The 22,282-nt window shown below is 41.6% G+C and overlaps 1 protein-coding gene across 1 annotated transcript; it reads right to left on the bottom strand.

Annotated features, from left to right (window-relative positions):
- Positions 1 to 435: 435 nt before the first annotated feature.
- On the bottom strand, positions 436 to 1,457 carry LOC107013313. Its single transcript, XM_015213254.1, has 2 exons — positions 1,397 to 1,457; positions 436 to 833 (listed from the first exon to the last, which is right to left on the bottom strand). The coding sequence occupies exons 1-2, from the start codon at positions 1,455 to 1,457 to the stop codon at positions 436 to 438; spliced, it is 459 nt and encodes a 152-aa protein (XP_015068740.1).
- Positions 1,458 to 22,282: the final 20,825 nt, after the last annotated feature.

Raw genomic sequence — 22,282 nt, 5'->3', positions numbered from 1 at the left:
GTTTTTAAAACCTTTGAAGCACTTTAACCACCTCCTTTACCTGTCTTCATTTAAATTTGTAGCCAATATCAAAGGTAAAATGTTGTTAGTACCCAAAAATACATACCTTAGGTGACTGGGCAACTGTATCAACTCCAAAACTGGTGGTTCTTCGATTGAAGGTTTAGCTAGAGGATCTAGTCGATTTTTTAAATCCAGATATAGTTTCTTGGGAGAATAAGAATGTTCTCCTATACCCTGTAAAGCATTTGCAGTTACTCCATAATCAAATAAGAAATCCACATCAAAGTTTATCAACACTGCAACTAATGTTTCAACAACTACCCTCTCTTCTATAGGTACTCGTATGTCATCATCAGTAACAACTTCCATTGCAGATACCACTTCCATCTCTCATGGTTGTTTCGTTGATATGCATATGTTAAACTTGACTTCTTATGAATTTAGTCTAAAATTCAACTCACCTCGCTCAACATCAACCAAAGCTCTTCCTATAGCTAAAAATGGTCTTCCCAGAATTATAGGCACTTCAAAATCTACTTCACAATCCAGGATAACAATATCTTCTGGGAAGATAAATTTATCCACCTTAACAAAAATATTGCACAAGATTCCCACTGGTCGCTTAACTGACATGTCAACCATCATCAATCTTATTGTTGTAGGTTTTGGCATTCCCAAACCAAACTTTTCATAGACGGGTAATGGCATCAAATTTATGATAGTTCCTAGATCACACAACGCTTTGGCAAACTTGATTGACCCAACGTTGTATGGAACTGTGAAAGCACCAGGACTTCTTTTTTTGAACCAAATATCTGGTTGCAATAGCACTACAATGCATTAGAAAAATCAAGACTACAGCTATTTTCTTGGTAACCAAGTCTTTCGTGAACTTGGCATATCCTTGCATTTGTTCAAGAGCTTCTACCAGTTGGATATTTAATGAAAGCTACTTCAGCATGGATATGAACTTTTTAAACTTCCCATATTAAATTTTCTTTTTGAGTCTTTGAGGTAAAGGAGGAGGAGGTTTAGGAATCTGCTGTAAAAGCTGTTTTTTTTTATCTCTTTCTCTTGTCCTCTTATAGGAGTTGCTCTTTTCTGAACCTCTTCCAAGTCATTTACAGGTGCACTTTCATCCTCCTCTGTTCCAACTTGATCCTTAACTTGTTCATCCTTGGTACCTGTAGGGTTTTGGTTAGATACCACTTTACTACTCCTAGTAGTGATGGTTATTCAATATCCATCCTTGTTGGGATTTAAATGGTATCACTTTGTAATGAACTATTCTTTCTCTAATTGAGGGATGTTGAGAATTGTCCCAACTGTTTCTCTATTTGCTTAATAGAGGTGGTGTGAGAGTTAACCAGCTGACTCATGCTTGAGAACTCACCCCTCATTTCTTTAACTCTTGCATCTGTTGATTCAACATTTTGAAGCATCTTGGCTATCATGTCTTCTAGCTTAGATCCGCTGGAATTACCATTCGTTCTTTATATGAAACCTGGGGGCATATGTACATCACTACGGTAATTTCTATACCTATCTATATTCTGCCAGTTTCCTTGCTCTCTATTTCGTGGTCTTAAATATTGACCATCTTTGAATTATACCCCTGATGTCCAGAGTTATAATTCCGTGAACCTACTTTGTTTCCCAAGTAGATACCTTCCTCATCAATGTCATTACCTTGATCTTCATATATGCTTTATTGTCCCACAACATTGACTTTTTTGGACTTCGACACAATATATTTCGTTAGAAAATCAAATTGAGTTCTCAGATGTGCCATATCCTAATCTCTTTCTTCTTTCTTCTTTTTCTGTTCAGCTAAAATCTCATATGTATATCGTAATTCCCCTGCTTCTGGATCTTTGGTGTACCATAACCAATTGTTTTTGGAAACTTCATCGAACAGTTGCATGGTCTCTGAAAATGGCTTCCTATAAAAGAACATCCACAGACTGCATCAACAACAAGTTTAGTCACATAATTAAGAAACCTATAGAAATCTTGTTTAAGTTGTCTCTCAGTAAGATCATGTAACACCCCGTAGCCAAAACAGACCAAAAATTAGTTTTTCAGAAATATATGCAGGTGCTACCAATGGTGGCATCGATGGACCGTAACCTGAACCATGGCCAGTCCTGCACAACCGTCGACGGGATCATAAACTCCCAAAAATTTCAGCCCAGAAAAAATTGGTTAAGTCTTGGCGACGGACGGACTTACGGTCCGTAGGTCAGACGACAGTCCATAATCTGTGACCGTCGATCAATACTCCCTTCACCCACTCTCTAAAAAGAGCTACGGGTGACCAGCACGATCCATAGGTGGACCGACGGTCTGTAGGTGGAAAATTTGCAGACAGTTAAGGGGAAGTGCAGTTGAGTAACCTTCAAATAGTCATCACTCTTAGTACAAAATAAATTCGTTGTCCCATGAACTACCCACAGATAGATAATTGAATTATTTTTCCGTATCTACCAAACTTGCTAAAATCAGATCTCCGAGTAAAAAGTTATGCCCATTTTAGTAAAGGTTTGTCGAACAGGCCATGATGATGGACCCAACAACGGGGCGTTGGGCAGACGACGGACCGTCAGTCCTGGCCGTCGTTTGGTCTGACAGGAACCTTCCCAGGGGTCTTTTGGACCTTTCCCACTCCGTTTAAACCTTAAGTTACGTCGTTTTGACCTTAAATCATCATATTTTAGTAAGTTTAAGCCTGCAAACATAGTTAAAACAAATCTAAATTATTCAAGAAAACTAGAAGCAAGAAAGGAGAAAAAGCTCAAGAACCCTAGTTCAAGAACGAAGCAAGTGTCAAGCAGTTCCAGCCACAAAACTTAATTATTTTTCCGTGGATTTCATCACCAGGTATGTGGGATTTCACTAGTGGGTTCCTTTCACCCATTGGGTCCCTAGTTTTCAGTCAGATTCTTGATTCCCACATCATGATTAGATATAGGGTTTCTAGAACTTCAACAGAACTTTTTTAGATTTATTAGTTTTATGTTCCAAACAGATTATCATGTTATTATTCAGTTTATTGCATGAATTTCAGAACCCTAGCTTTGTATTTCTTTAGTTCTTGAATTACAGATGCTAGGTCAGATATTTCAGATACTTCAGATATACATGCCTCAGTCATAAATGAATAATTACCAGATTAATTGTTCCATTCTTAGTTTGCATATTCAGTTTTGAGCTATGCAGTATTTACAGAAACTCAGACATAATTAGTAAATTTTCAGAATTCATGGGAGTAGCATAATACCGAGTTGGACTGGGGTTCAGCGTACCCAAATGTCCCAGAACTACTAGCCAAGTAGGTTGTAAGTCCCCTCTGTGGGTAATCAGTTTAGTGATCACGCGAGCATGCCTTTATACCTCAGGCAGGGTATATTGGGTCCTCTCGATGGGGCATATGCATCGGACTTCACATTTAGCTCATGTGGTTTTATTATGGGTTAGTAGTAGCTCCCACAGATCAGTCAGACTCTCTGCATTGACCATTTATCAGTATATTTAGTATTCAGTTTCAGCATGTTATAAATTGGTCATTGCATCCAGTTAGCTCAGAATTCAATTTATCATGTCAGATTATTATACTTGCTTTTATGCTTGTTTAGTTATGTTTTATTTCAACTTTACTCTATCCTACATGCTTAGTACCTTTCAAGTACTGACACATAAGTGCGCTACATCTTCTCGTGATGTAGATTCAGATTCTCATCATCCAGATCACTCATAGATCGATTTTCCCGATCTCCAGTTCAGTAGATTCAGTGGTGAGTCCTCATTCTCCGAGGACAACAGTCATGAGTTTCATTCCAGTCTTTAGTCATTTAGTTTCAGTTTTTGCTAGATTTAGCTGGGGCTTGTCCCAGTATTTCTATTCCAGTTTAGAGGCTTATTTCAGCCATAGTTAGATTCAGCTTAGTATTGAGTTAATATTTCCTTTGTATTAAACTCACTGTTTTCAAATATCTCAGTTATAGAATATGGGTATTCCCCATCTTTTTAGATTTAATTATGATTTAAATTTTGCATCAACTTATCATCTTTAGTATGCTCATGATCACGCCAGCAGGGTTAGCTTGGGATCACTTGTGGTCCTAGGTTCCGTGTCCGCGTCTCGAGGGTAGCTCGGGGTGTGACAAAACTTGGTATCAGAGCACTAGGTTCAAGAGTCCAAGGAAGTCCGAAAAATCCGCACTAAGTAGAGTCCTTTTCATGGGTGTGAAGTGAACCACATCTAATGAGACGGAGGCTATGAAGTGTTTTAGGAAAACTTCATTTTCTTGTTACTGTTATCGTGCGTAAGGTATGATCTTATTCCAATCAAACTTGACATTCTACGTTTCAGATCATGCCTTCTCATAGAGCTTAGGCATGGAATTCAAATGCACGCAATGCTAGCGCAGTTCCTCTAATACCAGATAAGGAAGTTCAAATGTAGAGTTTCAGAATGCCAATTCAGCTTTTGGCTCTGAGTATGAACAACAAGAAGAATCAGCAGGTTTGAGTTCCTACTAATATAAATGATCGATTAGTGGCAGTTAGAGTTTATGATTTTGTTACGATGAATCCGCCTAAGTTTTCAAGGTCACAAGTTGGTAAGGACCCACAGAAGTTCATTGACGAGGTCAAGAAAATATTTGGTGTGATGTCAATAACTGGTAGTTATAGGTTAGATTGGCATCCTACCAACTCAAGGCTGGGAATCACATATGGTTCACCCATACAACGGACATGACTTTGTCTTTTGTAACTCAGTATAGCAGTCCGATTCAGTGTTAGTCCACAAACTCTCTAAGAACCTTTGTTAGTCTCTACTCAGTCGACGACCCAGTTATAGCTAGACGGGTATACAGAAATTGCCTTGTAACAGTCTCTCAAAAAGTCAACTCAACAGATCTAGTAGAGTTAGAAATGGTAGACTTCGACGTTATTCTAGGAATAGTTTGGTCACACTCATGTTATGCCTCAGGCGATTGCAGAACTAGGATTGTTTGTTTTCAGTTTCCAGACGAATCAATCTTAGAATGGAAAGGTAGCAGTTTAGCGCCTATGGGTCGATAAATTTCTTACCTGAAGGCCAAAAAGATGACATCTAAAGGTTATCTCTATAATTCGGGTTAAGGATTCTAGACTTGAAACCCCAACTTTTGAGTCAGTTACAGTAGTCTATGAATTTCCAGAAGTGTTTCCAGAAGATCTTCTCGGAGTCCCTCCCGAAAGGGAAATCGACTATGGAATTGATCTCCATCTAGATACCCAGCCTCTTTCTATTCCTCCTTACATAATGGCTCCAGCAGAGCTTAAGGAATTGAAAGAGCAGTTGAAAGATCTTTTAGAAAAGGGCTTCATCAGACCTAGTATTTCACCATAGGGTGCACTAGTGTTATTCGTAAGGAAGAAAGATGGTTCCCTCAGAATGTGCATTAACTATAGAAAGTGGAAAAAGGTCACAATCAAGAATAAGTATCCCATCCCAAGGATTGATGATTTGCTTGACCTACTTTAGGGTGCTAGCCATTTATCAAAGATAGACCTCAGATCGGGTTATCATCAGCTTAGAGTCAGAGATAGTGTCACTCTGAAAATAGCCTTCAGATTTCGGTATGGTCATTATGAATTTGTAGTTATGTCGTTTGGACTAACTAATGCTCCTGCAGCTTTCATGGATTTAATGAACAGAGTGTTCAAACATTACTTGGACTTGTTCGTTATCATCTTTATTGATGATATCCTCATTTACTGTAGGAGTGAGGAAGAACATGCGAGTCATTTGAGAATTGTTTTACAGACTCTCAAGATCGCCAGTTATTCGCTAAGTTTAGCAAATGTGAGTTTTGGTTGCAATTTGTTGGTTTCCTTGGTCACATTGTATCTAACGAAGGGATCCGAGTAGATTCACAGAAGATAGAAACAGTGAAACAATGGCCCAGACCTACCTCTGCTGCAGATATCAGAAGTTTCTTAGGTCTAGCGGTTTATTACAGAAGGTTCGTGGAAGGATTTTCATCCATAGCCTCACCATTAACTAGGTTGACGCAGAAGATGGTCAAGTTTCAACAGTCATATGATTGTGAGAAAAGCTTCGCAGAATTAAAAACTAGATTGACTACAACTCCTGTCTTGACTCTACCAGAGGGTTCAGATGGTTATGTGATCTATTGTGATGCATCCAGAGTTGGCCTAGGTTGTGTGTTGATGCAACGAGGTAAGGTGATAGCTTATGCCTCTAGACAACATAAGGTTCATGAGAAGAACTATCTAAATCATAAACTCGAGCTTGCAATAGTGGTGTTTCCACTCAAGATCTGGAGGCACTACTTGTATGGTGTTCACGTAGATGTGCTCACTGACTATAAGAGCGAGCCTTCAGTATGTGTTCACCCAGAAAGGTTGAATCTTCGCCAGAGGAGATGGCTTGAATTCCTTAAGGATTATGATATGAGTGTGCATTATCATCTGGGTAAGGAAAATGTAGTAGCTGATGCTCTTAGTAGATTATCTATAGGTAGTGTAGCCCATGTTGAGGAAGAAAGGAAGGAGCTAGTGAAGGATGTTCACAGGATTGCTCGCTTGGGAGTTTGCCTTATGAGCATATCAGATAGTGGTGTAATAGTTCAGAATGGGGCAGAATCTTCTTCGGTAGTGGAGGTTAAGGAAAAGCAAGACAGTGACCCAATTTTGCATGAACTTAAAGGTACATTCCATAATCTGAGAGTGGAGGTTTTCTCCCAAGGGGGATATGGTGTACTTGGCTACCAGGTTAGATTGTGTGTCCTTGATATGGACAAGTTGAGACAACATATTCTTGTAGAAGCCCATAACTCCAGTATTCTATTCACCCAGGTGCAAATAAAATTGCGGGAAGTCTATTGGTGGAATGGCATGAAAAGTGATATAGCAGACTTTGTGAGTAAGTTCCCCAATTACCAGCAACTCAAGGTAGAACATTATAAACCAGGGGGTATGACTCAAGAGATCGATATTCCTACTTGGAAGTGGGATGTGATCAATATGGACTTTATCACAGGATTACCTCGTACTCGCAGACAACATGACTCAATTTGGGTGATAGTTGATAGGATTACTAAGTCTTCTCGCTTTTTAGCAGTCAAGACAACAGATTCGGCGGAGGACTACGCCAAGCTTTACATCAATAAAATTGTGAGGTTGCATGGGGTTCCTTTGTCTATCATATCAGATAGAGGTCCTCAGTTTACCTCTCATTTCTGGAAATCATTTCATAAAGGTCTTTGTACTTAAGTTAACCTTAGTACCGCATTTCATCTACAGACGGATGGGCAGGCAGAGCGTACCATTCAGAACTTAGAGGATATGTTGAGAGCTTGTGTGATCGATTTCAAAAGTAGTTGGGATGATCACCTTCCTCTTATTAAGTTTTCCTACAATAATAGCTACCATTCCAGCATTCAGGTAGCCCCTTATTAGGCTTTATATGGGCGTAGATGTAGATCTCCTGTTGGTTGGTTTGAAGTAGGTGAAGCAGCTTTAATAGGGCCAAATTCAGTCCTTTATGCTATGGAGAAAGTGCAACTCATTAGAGATAGACTTAAGACAGCTCAAAGTCGTCAAAAATCTTATGCAAATGTAAGGAGAAGGGGACTAGAGTTCCAAGTTGATGATTGGATTTTTCTGAAAGTCTCACCTATGAAAGGGGTGATGAGATTTGGAAAGAAAGGGAAGCTTAGTCCTAGATATGTAGGCCTTTACAAGATCATGAAAAGGGTTGGAAAGGTGGCATATGAGTTAGAGTTGCCAGCAGAATTAGCAGCAGTGCATCCGATCTTCACATTTCACTCTTGAAGAAGTGTGTGGGTGATCCAGCCTCTATAGTGCCATTAGAGAGTGTGGCGGTGAAAGATTGTCTTTCTTATGAGGATGTACCAGTCGAGATTCTTTACCGTCGGGTCAAAAGGTTGAGAAATAAAGAAGTCGCTTAAGTCAAGGTTTTGTGGAGGAGTAAGTTCGTAGAGGGAGCTACTTGGGAAGCAGAAGCAGTCATGAAAGCCAAGTATCCTCACCTCTTTCCTTCCGATTCCACTCCAGCTTGAGGTAATAGTCCCTCTTCAGTTTTACAGTCATTCATGCGTCAATTCAGTTTTAGAATTGTATTCCCTAATTTTGTACTTGCATTTTTAGCGTAATTGCATGTACTCAAAACTCAATTCAATCAGAAACTTAGTTCTCAGTGTTTAGTAGTGGGGTTTGCAGCTCTATCCCTATATTTCAGCTAGTTTAGTCTTCATTCGAGGACGAATGTTCCTAAGGGGGAGATATTCCACGTCAAAATCGTGAAGTTGCTCCTACGGATGGTGGAGGTAGTATGGCGCAGAGTAGAGGATATGATGCAGAAAATGATGAGGAGGTTTGATGCTAGTGATGAGTTTTTCTTTTTGTTTTTGTCTCCTGCAGGTCTAGCTTCCTTACATGCCAAACTCATGGAGTAGAGGAATACCCGTAATTGAACCTTAACCCAAACTGGAGCGTACTTTTAGAAGAATGAATCAGAATTTGGGCATTCAAGGTGATGAGGTCGACCTACAAATGCCACCATTGGTCGACGCACGTGACCCTGTAATGCCTGATATTCCTGGGGAAGGTGAAATACGGAGACAACCTCCCGCTCCTCGCCCTCAAGGGTACTATAGGGGCTATGAAAATATCGCAGACTCTGATGGGCCACTCGTCTTGCCCCCTCTACCACACGGCCACACTTTTGTGGTAACTAGTAGTCTGATGAAAATGCTCACTTCCAGAGGTTTGTTTTCAGGGCTACCTTCTGAGGATCCACATGCCCATATCGCTAAGGTAACGGCAATGTGCAAAAGTTGTGTAGGGAGGCCCAATTTGAATATGGATTTAATTTGGCTAAGAGTTTTTCCTCTCTCACAGACGGGAGAGGTTGCTATCTGGTTTAATGAGCTCCCCTATAACTCAAACTTCACTTGGAATCAACTGAGGGATGCTTTCTTAGCACGCTACTACCCGGTGTCTAAGAAACTAAACTACAAGGACAGAGTGAAAACTTTGTGGCACTACCGGGAAAATCAATTAGAAGTTCTTGGGATAGGTTCACTTCATTCTTGCGAAGTTTCCCAAATCACCGCATAGATGATGAGTCTATGAAAGAGTATTTCTATCGGGGACAAGATGATAATAACAAAGCGGTGTTGGATACAATAGCGGTTGGTTTTTATGGGGAGTGTCCTTATGCCGAGATTGCTGAAAAGTTAGAGAAAATCTCCCGAAATAATAAAGCTTGGAGTAATAGGAAGCCTTATACTGGGAGAAACACCTTCGCAGTACAATCCGTACACAACTCAGTCGCAGATGATCTTCGTGAGGAGATGGCTCAAATGAGAACCGAGCTTGGGTTGGTGTTGAAACATGTTGCTGGGGTGCGGAAAAGGTAAATGCGGTGAACTACTTGTATAAACCACCACCGCCAAATGATGAATATTATTATGAGAAGGACTCCTGTGCAGTGAAAGATCAGACGGGGGGTTTCCGACCGAACGCCCAAGGGTCCAATCAGGAGAATTGGTGCAAACGTCAAGGACACCAAGGTCGGAACTATGGTAATTAGAATCGCGAGGGTCATTATGTCCGAGATGGGAATTACAACCGCGACAACAACTTAAACCGGGGTAACTATGGTAACAGATATGGTAGGAGTGGACCCTATGTTCCACCTCAAAATCGTGAAGTTGCTCCTAGGGATGGTGGAGGTAGTATGGCTCGAGTTGAGGATATGATGCAAAAAATGTTGAGGAGGTTCGATGCTATTAATGAGCACACTAAAGAGTTAAGGAATGACTTAGCAAGTATAGGGTAGAAAGTTGATACACATGCAATCTCGATTAAGCATCTTGAGTTGCAAATGGCCCAATTATCTGCAACTGTGAACACACGGCAACTGGGCACTCTTCCTAGCAACATTGTCCAAAATCTGAAAAATGATGGGCATTGTATGGCAATCACTACTCGGGGTGGTAAGCAAACCATTGATCCACCTAAGCCGTCTGGTGTAGAAAAGGTGATAAGAGATGATGATACAGTGGTGGACGTTAGTGGTGAGTTAGAAGATAAAACGGTAAATGATGTTGAGGTGCCCTAAAAGGTGACCCCCATGCCTAGACCACCACCTCCTTTCCCACAAAGGTTAGTAAAAAAGACCGAGGATGGAAAATACCGGCGTTTTATAAAGATGTTGAAACAGCTTTTATCAATGTCCCTTTGGTAGAAGCTCTTGAACAAATGCCCGTTTATGCCAAGTTCATGAAATATTTGGTTACAAAGAAAAGATCAGTCACTTTTGAGGATGATGATAGAATGCAGCACTGTAGTGCCATTGCTACAAGATCTCTAGTGCAAAATAAAGAAGATCCGAGTGCTTTCACTATTCCTTGTACAATCGGGCTATTACATTTTGTGAAAGCAGTATGTGATCTTGGGACAAGTATAAATCTCATGCCCCTCTAGATTTACAAGAAGTTGGGTTTGGGTGACCCAAAGCCCACTGTGATGACGCTACTAATGGCCGATCAAATGGTAAAAAGGCCCATCGGTATACTCCACGATGTGCTAGTAAAAGTGGAGTCATTCTTATTTCCAGACAATTTTGTGATTCTTGATTGTGACGCCGATTTTGAGGTGCCTATTATTCTTGGGAGGCCATTCCTTGCTACGGGTAGAGCCTTGGTTGATATGGAAAAGGGGCAGATAAATTTCGGTTGAACAATGAAGAAGTGACCTTCAACATTTGTAGGTCCATGAGGCAGAGTGGTGAGCTCCAATTGGTATCTGATCCTATAGAGTTGAAGATTCATCTGAGGAACAAATTGAAGAGTGTCTGGGTGTAGAAGCATTGGCGGCAGTGATCATGAATTTTGATAGTGATGGCATTGAAGAGTATGGGTCATTGGTCGCGGCACTTGATCGAGGTAATTTTCATTTTAAACCAATGAAACTTGAGTTAGATATGCAACATCGCGAATCTCCACCCACGAAACCGTGTATTGAGGAGGCTCAAAAATTTGAACTTAAGCCTCTACCACCTCATCTGAGGTATGTATTCTTGGGAAAAGATGACACTATGCCGGTTATTATTGCATCAAATTTGAATGTGCATCAAGTTGAGAGTTTGATGAAAGTGTAAAAAAAGTTCAAAAGAGCTATTGGGTGGACTATTGTGGATATTATTGGGATCCCTCCCAGTATTTGTTCTCATAAAATCCAATTCATGCCCGATCACAAGCCAAGTATTGATCATCAGAGACGTCTAAATCCACCTATGTAAGAGGTAGTGAAGAAGGAAATTATTAAGTGGTTGGATGCCGAAGTGATATACCAATCGCTGGTAGTAGTTGGGTATGCCCTGTTCAGTGTGTACCTAAGAAAGACGGAATGAATGTGCTCCCCAATCAGAAAATGAGCTTTTCCAATGAGACCGGTGACTGGTTTTAGGGTGTGTATGGATTACCGAAAATTAAATGCATGGACCGAAAAAGACCATTTTCCTATGCCCTTCATGGATCAGATGTTGGATAGACTTGCCGGAAAGGGGTGGTTATGTTTTCTTGATGGTTATTCGGGGTATAATTAGATTTCTGTTGCACCGGAAGATCAAGAGAAAACCACCTTTACTTGTCCATATGGGACCTTTGCGTTCAAGAGAATGTCATGTGGGTTGTGCAATGCACCCGCCAAATTTCAGAGATGTATGATGTCGATATTCTACGATATGGTGGAGGAAATTATTGAGGTGTTTATGGATGATTTTTCATGTGGCTGGTGACTCCTTTAAGTGGTGTTTGAGTTATTTGTCTGAGGTTCTTAAGAGGTGTGAAGACTGCAATCTAGTACTAAATTGGGAAAAATGTCACTTCATGGTGAAAGAGGGTATTGTATTGGGTCATCACATTTCAGAGAAGGGTATAGAGGTTGATCGAGCTAAAGTCGATGTAATAGAGAGACTTCCCCCACCTATCTTTGTCAAAGGTGTGAGAAGCTTTCTTGGGCATGCAGGTTTTCACCAGAGGTTCATCAAGGATTTTTCAAAAATTGTGCATCCTTTGTGCAAGTTGCTTGAGAAAGAGTGCAAAATTTTATTTTGATGAATCCTGTCTTAAGGCTTTTGGTGAGTTGAAAGAAAAGTTGGTGTCTACACCTATCATTATATCGCTGGATTGGAGCAAGCCATTTGAGGTAATATGTGATGCTAGTGGGGTTGCTCTTGGTGTGGTATTGGGGCAAACAAGGGACAAAATCCTTCACCCCATTTACTATGCTAGTAAAGCCCTAAATGAAGCCCAAAAGAACTACACCGTGACTGAGGAAGAGCTCCTTGCAGTAGTCTTTGCTTTTGAGAAACTTCGCTCCTATTTGCTTGGCACTGGGGTTATAGTGCAAACTGATCATTCTGCTTTAAGATATTTGATGGCAAAGAAGGATGCGAAACAGAGGTTGATTCGTTGGGTATTACTATTGCAAGAATTTTACTTTGAGGTGATTGATAGAAAAGGGACCAAAAATCAAATTTTTGATCACTTGTCCCGTTTAGAAGATGAAGCAATGAGAGAGTTGGGGGATAAAACTGAAATTGATGATACTTTCCCCGACAAGCATGTATTGGCCGCCTCTCAAGACTTGATTCCATTGTTCGCAGATTTTTCGAATTATATGGCTAGTGATATCATCCGACCGGACTTGTCCTTTCATCAAAGGAAAAAGTTCATTTATGATGTGAAAAAGTTCTTTTGGGATGAGCCATACTTGTATAGGAGTTGTGCCGATGGGCATATTCGGCGTTGTCTGCCAGAAGTTGAGATGTTGAGTGTTTTGGAGGCATGCCATTCTTCATCCGTAGGTGGACATCATAGTGGTATCAGGACCGCTCACAAGATCTTACAATGTGGCTATTATTGTCCAACTATTCATTAAGATCCTCATGAGTTTGCCAAGGCATGTGATAGATGCCAAAGAAATGGCGATATTGACTTTATGGGACCTTTTGTGAGTTCTCATGGGATGAAGTACATTCTAGTAGCGGTTGATTATGTGTCTAAAAGGGAAGAAGATATCGCACTCGCAAATAATGAAGGGAAGACTGTCACCCCGTTCTTGAAAAAGAATATATTTTCCCAATTTGGCACCTCAAGGGCTATTATTAGTTATGGGGGATCCCACTTTTGCAACAAATTATTTAAGGGAGTATTGGAGAAATATGGGGTTCGCCATAATGTGGCCACTCCTTACCATCCTCAAACTAGTGGGCAAGTTGAGGTGTCAAATAGGGAGATTAAGAAGATTTTGTCAAAAATGGTGAATGCTAGTAGAACGCGTTGGTCAAGGAGACTTGATGATGCTCTTTGGGCCTACCCGACAGCATACAAGACTCCCATAGGTATGTCCCCATACCAACTTGTATATGGGAAGGCTTGTCACATACCGGTCGAATTAGGGCATAAAGCCATGTGGGCAATGAAGAAGTTGAAAATGGATTGGAATTAGGATGCAGAACAGAGGTTAAATGGGTTGAATGATCTCGATGAATTTCACCTAAAAGCTTATGAAAGTTCATCACTCTACAAAGAAAAGATGAAGAAGTACCATGACCAAAAGATTGAGAAACGCGATTTTATGGTTGGGGATTTGGTGCTTTTATTCAATTCTAGATTGCGCTTGTTTCCGGGCAAACTCAAGTCCAAATGGACTGGCCCTTACTTGATCATCCAACTATTCCCTCACAGAGCGGTTGAGTTGGAAAACAAGGAGGGTGTGCTGTTTAAGCTGAACGGACAACGATTCAAAATCTATTTGGGGCATGCTGAAACGCCGAATGAAGTGATTGAGGCGTACCATGTTGATGAAGTCTGGTAATCAAGTGTCCTCCATTGTGCTGCGACGTTAAATCAAGCGCTGGTTAGAGGCAACCCAATATGTATCCTCTAAGCCAACTATAGGTTTTTTATGACTTTCTAGTAATAGTTGCATTTTGTTAGAAGTGTTGGCTAGAGCGTAGTTTATGGTCCGTGTCCAAAAAGTGTCCACAAAATACAAAAAGAATAGCTTCATGGGTGTTAAATTTGCCTGTAGCACATCAACAGAAAATTGGTCTGCAATCTCATTGACGGACCCATCGACGGCCGTCACGCCTGCAATGGACCGTCGCAAGGATCTGTCGTGCCCAGGTAAGTTTTTCCATTTTTTCTAAATTAGGGCACCCATGACGGAACTTCACGCCTATGATGGACCGTCGACGGGGACTCATCGCATCAATACCCGTAAACCCGACCCGACCGGCAAATATTAAAATTTTTTAAACCTTTTAACTTCCCACCTCTTCATTCCAACCGTTTCTTTCCCTCACTTCCCCTATTTACTCCCTATTCAACTCCCTAACACTCTCTTCCTCTCCCCAAAACATCATATTCCCCATCCCTTCCCAAATTCCCCTAATCTTCCCTCTTACAATCTCCCTGCTTCTTCAAGTAATCTGCGGGTTGGAGTCAACTGTTCTTATGCTGATCACCAGAGTTCTGTGCCTTACTTTGTTTTCATCTTCTCCATAAATCAGGTGTGTGGTTCTGATCTCTAAACCATCTACATTTCTTTCTTGTTTTCCTATGCTACATGCTTGATTCTGAATGTTGGATCTTCGAAATTTGACCCCTATTGCATGCTAAGAACTCACCCCGTTAATCCTACATGCCTTAAGACCCTTCACATAGTAAACAGAATGGGGGTGTTGTGTTAACTAAATCAAATGGGGGTGTATGTTTCTGATAATTGTTTTTGACCTAGGTTGATAGTCCTCCAAATTGGCATGCTAAAACTCGAGAAATTATTGCCTTAGGATTGCTAGTAGGCTGGGTAATTGGGTTAGAAATTGTGTGTTGATAAGTATTCTTTCGATTAGAATTTTAGGGGACTATTGAGGCACCCCCAGTTCTGTCACTAAAGGACAGAACGAGACACCGTCGATGGACCGTCGTGCCGTCGACGGACCTTCGTGGGGTCCGTCCCACCAATTCCCATTTATTTTCTCTTAGTGTTGGTTGACGACCTCTACGACGGACCATCGTGCCCTCGACGGTCCGTCCTGTGCAACCGTCATGGTTGTCAGAGACCCTATTCCTAAGGGTCTCAAAAAATTTTCCAAGTGTCCAACGATGGACCTACCCTTGACGGTTCGTCCTGCACAACCGTCATGGTTTTCAGAGACCCTATTCCTCAGGGTCTCAAAATCTTTTCTAAGTGTCCAACGACAGACCGTTGTGCTCTCGACGGTCCGTCCTGCACAACCGTCATGATTGTTAGAGACTTTCTTTCTGAGAGTCTCCAATAAAATTTCTTAAGTATTTCATGACGGACCGTGATGACGGTCCGTCATGCTCACGACGGACCATCAACTGTTCCTTCGTCCAGCACAGAAACAATAGCAATACCATTTCAGTTTTGGTTTTACGTTTTTTACGTTTTTGTTTCTTCTTTGCATGTCTTTTTTTGTTTCCACTGGTACTGATTGTTGTTCTTTTCGGGTACAAACACTTATGGTACCATAGCTAGATCGCGTGTACGCACGAGGGCGCTCAAAGTCCGTTGCCCCATCTGCCCGACTAGTCATTGGCTCTGCGATGAGCGTTACCCCAAATACGTGCCCCCACGCATTGTCACTGCTGCACGGGCTGCACGTACCACCAGAGCCACCCCCACAAAGGTGGCGCCCGACGTAGTTACTGTCTCCTAGTCTAACGAGGAGCGCATATTGACCGGCACACCTTCTAGGTCTGCGACACACTCCAGGGATGTTTCCGGCTCTGAGGAAGTATCGGGTTCAGAAGAAGTCTTCGGGTCTGAGGAGGCTTCTGCTCCAGCCACTACATCTTAGCCCGCCTCGTCTGATGAGAACGATAGTGTTGATTCCACTCTAGCACCACTGACTGGAGTCCCCGCCCCGGTTGCCGACCAGACCAATCGGTGGTATATTGAGGGTCAGTGTCAGGTGTACTCAGACGCCAAGCTGCCAATTTATAAAGGGATTATGACTCGGACCCTTACACAGGAGAGGCGGGTCCTCACGGGGAGTCTCCCCACCATGCCAGCAATTCATGCCCTCTTCACCAAGCACCGGCTAGAATGGACGGCTCGTGATGTGGGCCGATACAGTGAGGAGTTGGTTACAGAGTTCTATGCCTCGTATGTGGAGACTCTCCAAGCCCAGATAGACAGGCGGGCTGCCCCGCCAAACAGTCCCCACTAGAGCACATCCGAGTCCACGGCAAGCGGGTAGACATCTCCTTGCACGCCATCCGCCGGTATCTATACTGCGAGATTATTGATGCCAACAGGACTCCTCTCACTGCCGAGTTCGACTAACGGCGGAAATTGGTTAAAGAGGGACAGTTCCTGCGTGAGCCAGAGTTGAGAGAGACCACCAAGAGGTGGATTACCCGGTATTTGTCTGTTGATGGAGAGGCTGCTGATTAGGTACTTGAGCCGAAGGGAGCCATCAAGAAGGCTAACCTGACCTTCACGGCCAAGTATTTGTTGTTGATAGTCCGCCACTGCCTTTCCCCCACAGCTGTAGAGAATATTGTCACTTTGGATCGCGCAGTTCTGATGGCGGCGATGATAGCAGGGTTTTAGGTGGACTTCGGTTGGCTTTTTCATGCAGTCATGCACAAGAGGTCCTTCAAGATCACTACCACCTACCCATTTCTGTGCATGGTGTTCGCTTTGTGCAGCTCTGCAAGTGTGCCTATTTGGCACATCGATCAGATCAAGACCCCGCCGGGCACTGTTGATATAGGCTTATCAGGGATGAGGCTATGAGTTGGCCCCATGCAGAGGGCCCCGCCGGGAGGTACCTCCACTTGGTGAGAACCTGGCAGACACTGTAGAGCAAGCCCCAGCGGCTACCCAGGCTACATCTGATCCTACTGACACCACCCTGGTCGAGAAACTTGAGGCCCAAATGGCCACTCTTCTGCATCACATCCAACCTTAGATGCAGAGGTCTATTGCTGAGGCGGAGGAGCGCCTGGAGCGGAAGATGGCCCAGCACACGGAGAGGAAGATCATGGAGGTTTATCAGCGCCTGGACACTTTTGAGTTGCGTGTGCTAGCCCGGATAGCTCCTCCGGTGGACGTGTCGACCCTTCAGGCTACTGTAGAGAGTCTAAGAGCGGACCTGGACATGATTCTAGAGGCTAGGGTGCCCGAGTCTGAGGCCCCTTCTGCAGAGCCCGCCGAGGATACTGTTTTGGCGGCCTTATTCTCCACTGCTGCAGTGCCACCACCTCCACCATGAGAGCATGCCAAGAGGCATAGAGGTCGAAATGAGGATGAGGCTAGGGCACAGAAGAGGGAGAAGCGAGAGTAAGAGGCTGCGAGGAGAGCCTCAATTGCTGATGAGGAGACCCGTCAGTCGAGGGCTATTGAGTTGGCTGCTGGGGCGTCTAGCTCTAAAGTTGTTGAGGCAGAGAAGAGCACTATTGATGGTGCTGCAATTGTTGAGAGAGGCACTACTGAGGGTGATGTTGATGCTGAGGAGACTACTGAGGGTGTCCACACTACAGAGGGAGTGGGTTCCCGGACACCGGACCCACCAGCTTGTTAATCGACGGCTCTTTGCGCCTCAGGTTTGCTTCACCTACCACTCTATTATTTTGGATTCACGATCCTCTTTTGGAGTTTTCTTTCCTGTGTTCTTTTTCCCCAAGAGACTGATTATTTTTATTGTTGAACCGACATGTCTATATCTTGTGTACATAGTATAACTCTGAAGCATGATGGCTAAACAGAATGATATCCTAATGTAATGAAAATGATGCATGACTAGGCATAGTAACGGAGAAATGTGTATCTCTAAGCATGGCATAGAGATACACCACTAGATGACCCTAAATCTAAGACTCAAATTAGGTGTCTGGTAATCTGGTAGAGTAATGAGATGTCAAGTGAGTGTGAGGAAAATTTGAATAGTCCACTATTTGTACTGAGCTAGAACTTGCCTGGTTAGTCATGCTAAAAGTAAGTCGTAATAGACAATTAGGAAAGAATCATAGGCCCTTGTTCAATCCAAAAGCATAAGTTGAGGGTGGCTAATGCAGAAAAAAACCTTGTCGTGGCCCTGACCCAACTTTGGGTATTGTGTACTTTGACTCATGGCAAAGCCATGAATTGAGGGTGGCTATTATGAGGAATGCTCCGGAAAATGGAGTTGAAAGAACAAAGAGAGAGAAAGAACAAAAGAAAAGTGACTCAAGAAAATTTGAAAGAAAAATGAATAAAAAATAATAATAATAAATACAAGCAAGAAAAGAAAAGAATCAATTACACAAAAAAAGAAAGAAGGGAAAATAGCAAGGGGAAAGAATATAAGAAAAAGGGTGGAATAAAATGATGAAAAGGTAGGACGCTTAACCGATAGGTCAAGGAGGGAACAAGTCACTACAATATATCTAAATATACCCTACCTGATCATGAGCCTATGTTACAAGCTATGAAATTCCTATCGTGATCCTAAGAGTTGTTATGGCGAACTTAAAGTAGTGAAAATAAGGGCAAGCCTATGGCAATATGTATAAATGAGTTGTGAAGTTGTTCTAAGAGCGAGTGTTGAAAAGTAATCCTTATACTCAAACTGAAATCATTATTTGAAAAATGAGGATGGTATTTTGAAGTAAGGACACTAGTTGCAATACTGGTAAAATTAGCACCTAGGTCAAACATCGAAGAGGATAGGTGTCAAGTTGTGAAGAGTTTGTGTCATGGTCTGATCCACATAATTCAAGCCTAATAGTGATAGCATGCATGAACATAATGAGAATAATCAGGATTGATAGCCAAATGAATGCGAAAGCTAAAAGACGGATACTCTTGTACAAAGATTCTGTAGTGAGTCATAGTTCGTTGCTTGAGGACAAACAACGAATTTAAGTTGAGGGTGTTGATGTACCGTGGTTTCACGGTACTTTCAATGTCTTTTCCTTAAGTTTATTGAGTGTCTAGAGCCTTTTTGTATTGACTTTTGATGTAGGTTTCTCTTTATTTTACAGGAAATCTATCCAAAGAAGAATGCGGAGGATTTGAGCAGAAATTGCAGAAGTGACCACCTACGGAGCCCATGACGGTCCGCCGTGACTGTGAAGGTCCGTAGGTGGCACCGTAGTGAGATGAAAATGGCTGCTGAAAGAAGTTGGGGAAGTCTGACCAAGTGTGGGACTACGGAAGCTCATGACGAACCGTCTTAGCCACGACAGTACGTCCTGCATATTCATCGTGGTTGTCAGAGAATAGTTCCAGTACCCAATTTCAAGAAGTTTCTAAGTGTTGTGGAATGGAACCCCTCGACGGACCATCTTTCTTGCAACGGTCCGTCATATTTTTCCGTCGAGGGTAACAACGAGTTGATGAAGAAAGTAGCAGAAAATTATTCCAAGTATGAAACGACGGAGCCCACGATGGTCCGTCGTGTCCATGACAGTCTGTCGCAGGGATCGTCGATTCAGACGCATTTTGGACAGATTTGCCTTAAATAGAGTCCTCCTTTTATTAGGTTTTATTTTATTATAAATAGTTCGAAAAACCTCGTTTTTGGGGTTAGACTTTTGGATATTTTTTAGTTCTCTTGTTTAAGTATTGAACTCTTGATTTTGGTATTTGATCATACTTTTCCGGAATTAATTGTTGGTGTTTTTGTGAATTATTCAAGTGAATTTCTGGATTTTCTTCATTCTTATAAAAGTAAGTGCATGGATTCTTATATTATAAAATATAAAATATGTGATTATTAGCATGGGTAACTAAACTCCATAACAAGGGTTGTGGGAACCATGGGTAAATAATAAGGTAAAATCTAGCTAAAATAACAATTCTAGAATAGTGTCTTGCATGTATTGCTAACTTTTTTGCTTAGAAGTCTTTTTAACGGATGACCAACGTTAGAACTCGCCTTATTTCTATTTGCCGGACCAAGGAGGTAGATAATAGGAAAAGAATTATCAAAATAAATTTAGTGTATACTATCTAATAGGCTAGTGTCGGTTGGTACGAAGTAACAACTTAGACAAATATCAAATATGTGTTTAATATGAGGTAAAGATAAGGTTTAGTAAAGGAACACACGTAGCGGGACCAAGGTGCGGAGTGAGATTCTCTAGATGCCGGACCAAAGATTTAGAGATACCTAACTTATCACTTTGCATGCAAGATACTAGGAAAGGATTGTTATAGTTAGAATTATCGAGTTAGGAGCCTGTGGGGTAACACTTACGCCCTAGTTATTTTCATTACGTGATCAAACTCCAATACTTGAACCTGTCACTTATTTACTTCAATTTAGCTAATTGCTTTTATTAATCAAAATCCCTTTTAGTTATTTGTTTTTGGAAAATAATTGACTAAATAGAAGTAATAATAGAATAAAGTTAAGTCTGAACCATTTTCCTCGTGGGATCGATCCCAACCTCACTAGTTGGGTTCTTTACTTGATGCGACCGCTTTTACTTCTTTTCAAGAAGTAAATTTGAGCGTATTAGTAACACCCCGTAACCAAAATAGACCAAAAATTAGTTTTTCAGAAAAATCTACAGGTGCTACCAATGGTGGCATCGACGGACCGTAGCCTGAACCACGGTCCGTTCTGCACAATCCTCGATAGGATCAGAAACTCCCAAATATTTCAGCCCAGAAAAATAGGTCAGACGACGGTCCGTAGTCCATGACCTTCGATCAATACTCCCTTCATTCACTCTCTGACAAGAGCTACGGATGACCAGCATGGTCCGTAGGTGGACCGACGGTCCGTAGGTCTGACCGTAGGTGCAAAATTTGCAGACAGTTAAGGGGAAAAGAAGTTGGTTCAACTTAAAATAATCATAACTCTTAGCACAAAATGAATTAGGTGTCCGATGACCTACCCATAGATAAATAATTGAATTATCTTTCCAGATCCACAACCCTTGCTAAAATCAGATCTTCGAGTAAAAAGTTATGCCCATTTTAGTAAAGGCTTGTCGAACATGCCCTGACGACGGACCCAATGACGGGCGTCGGGCAGACGACGGACCGTCAGTCCTGGACGTCGTTTGGTCCGACAGCAACCTTCCCAGGGGTCTATTGGACCTTTATCACTCCGTTCAAACCCTAAACTACGTCGTTTTGACCCTAAATCATCATATATTAGTTAGTTTAAGCCTAGAAACATAATTAAAACATATCTAAGTCAAATCATTAAATCAAAAGTTAGTAAACTAGAAGCAAGAAAAGAGAAAAAGCTCAAGAACCCTAGTTCAAGAACGAAAAAAGTGTCCAGCAGTTCCAGCCACAATACTTAAGTATTTTTTCGTGGATTTCATCACCAGTTATGTGTTATTTCACTAGTGCTTTACTTTCACCCATTGGGTCCCTAGTTTTTAGTCAGATTCTTGATTCCTATATCATGATTAGATCTAGTGTTTCTAGAACTTCAACAGAACTTTATGAATTTATTAGTTTTATGTTCCAAATTAGATTATCATGTTATTATTCAGTTTATTGCATGAATTTCAGAACCCTATCTTTGTATTTCTTTAGTTATTGAATTACACATGCTAGGTCAGATATTTCAGATACTTCAGATATACATGCCTCAGTCATAAATTCATAATTACCAGATTAATTGTTGCATTCTCAGTTTGCATGTTCAAATTTGGCTATCCAGTATTTACAGAAACTCAGACATAATCAGTAAATTTTCATAATTCATGGAAGTAGCATAATACCGAGTTGGGCTAGGGTTCAGCGTACCCAAATAGTCCCAGCACTACTAGCCAAGTAGGTTGCAAGTCCCCCCTGTAGGCAATCAGTTTAGTGATCACGCCAGCATGCCTTTATACCTCTGGCAGGGTATATTGGGTCCTCTCGATGGAGCGTATACATCGGACTCCACATTTAACTCATGTGGCTTTATTATCGCTTATTAGTAGCTCCCGCAGATCAGTCAGACTCTCTGCATTGACCATTTATCAATATATTTAGTATTCAATTTTAGCATGTTATAAATTGGTCATTACATCCAGTTAGCTCATAATTCAGTTTATCATGTCAGATTATTATACTTGCTTTTATGCTTGTTCAGTTATGTTTTATTTCAGCTTTTCTCTATCCTACATGCTCAGATACTTTCAATTACTGACGCATACGTACGCTACATCTTCTCGTGATGTAGGTTCAGGTTCTCAGCATC

Source organism: Solanum pennellii, chromosome 3 (genome assembly GCF_001406875.1).
Source record: "Solanum pennellii chromosome 3, SPENNV200".
Classification (NCBI taxonomy): Eukaryota; Viridiplantae; Streptophyta; class Magnoliopsida; order Solanales; family Solanaceae; genus Solanum; species Solanum pennellii.
The sequence above is the reverse complement of the archived record's forward strand: the minus strand, read 5'-3'. Positions and strand labels throughout refer to the sequence as shown.

Bases quoted from the DNA above. Each gene is read 5' to 3' on its own strand.
- LOC107013313 (XM_015213254.1), bottom strand. From the start codon at position 1,457: ATGATAGCCAAGATGCTTCAAAATGTTGAATCAACAGATGCAAGAGTT. The intron at 834-1,396 runs GTGAGTTCTCAA...AATGCATTGTAG, and splicing joins AAGAGTTAAAGAAATGAGGG to TGCTATTGCAACCAGATATT.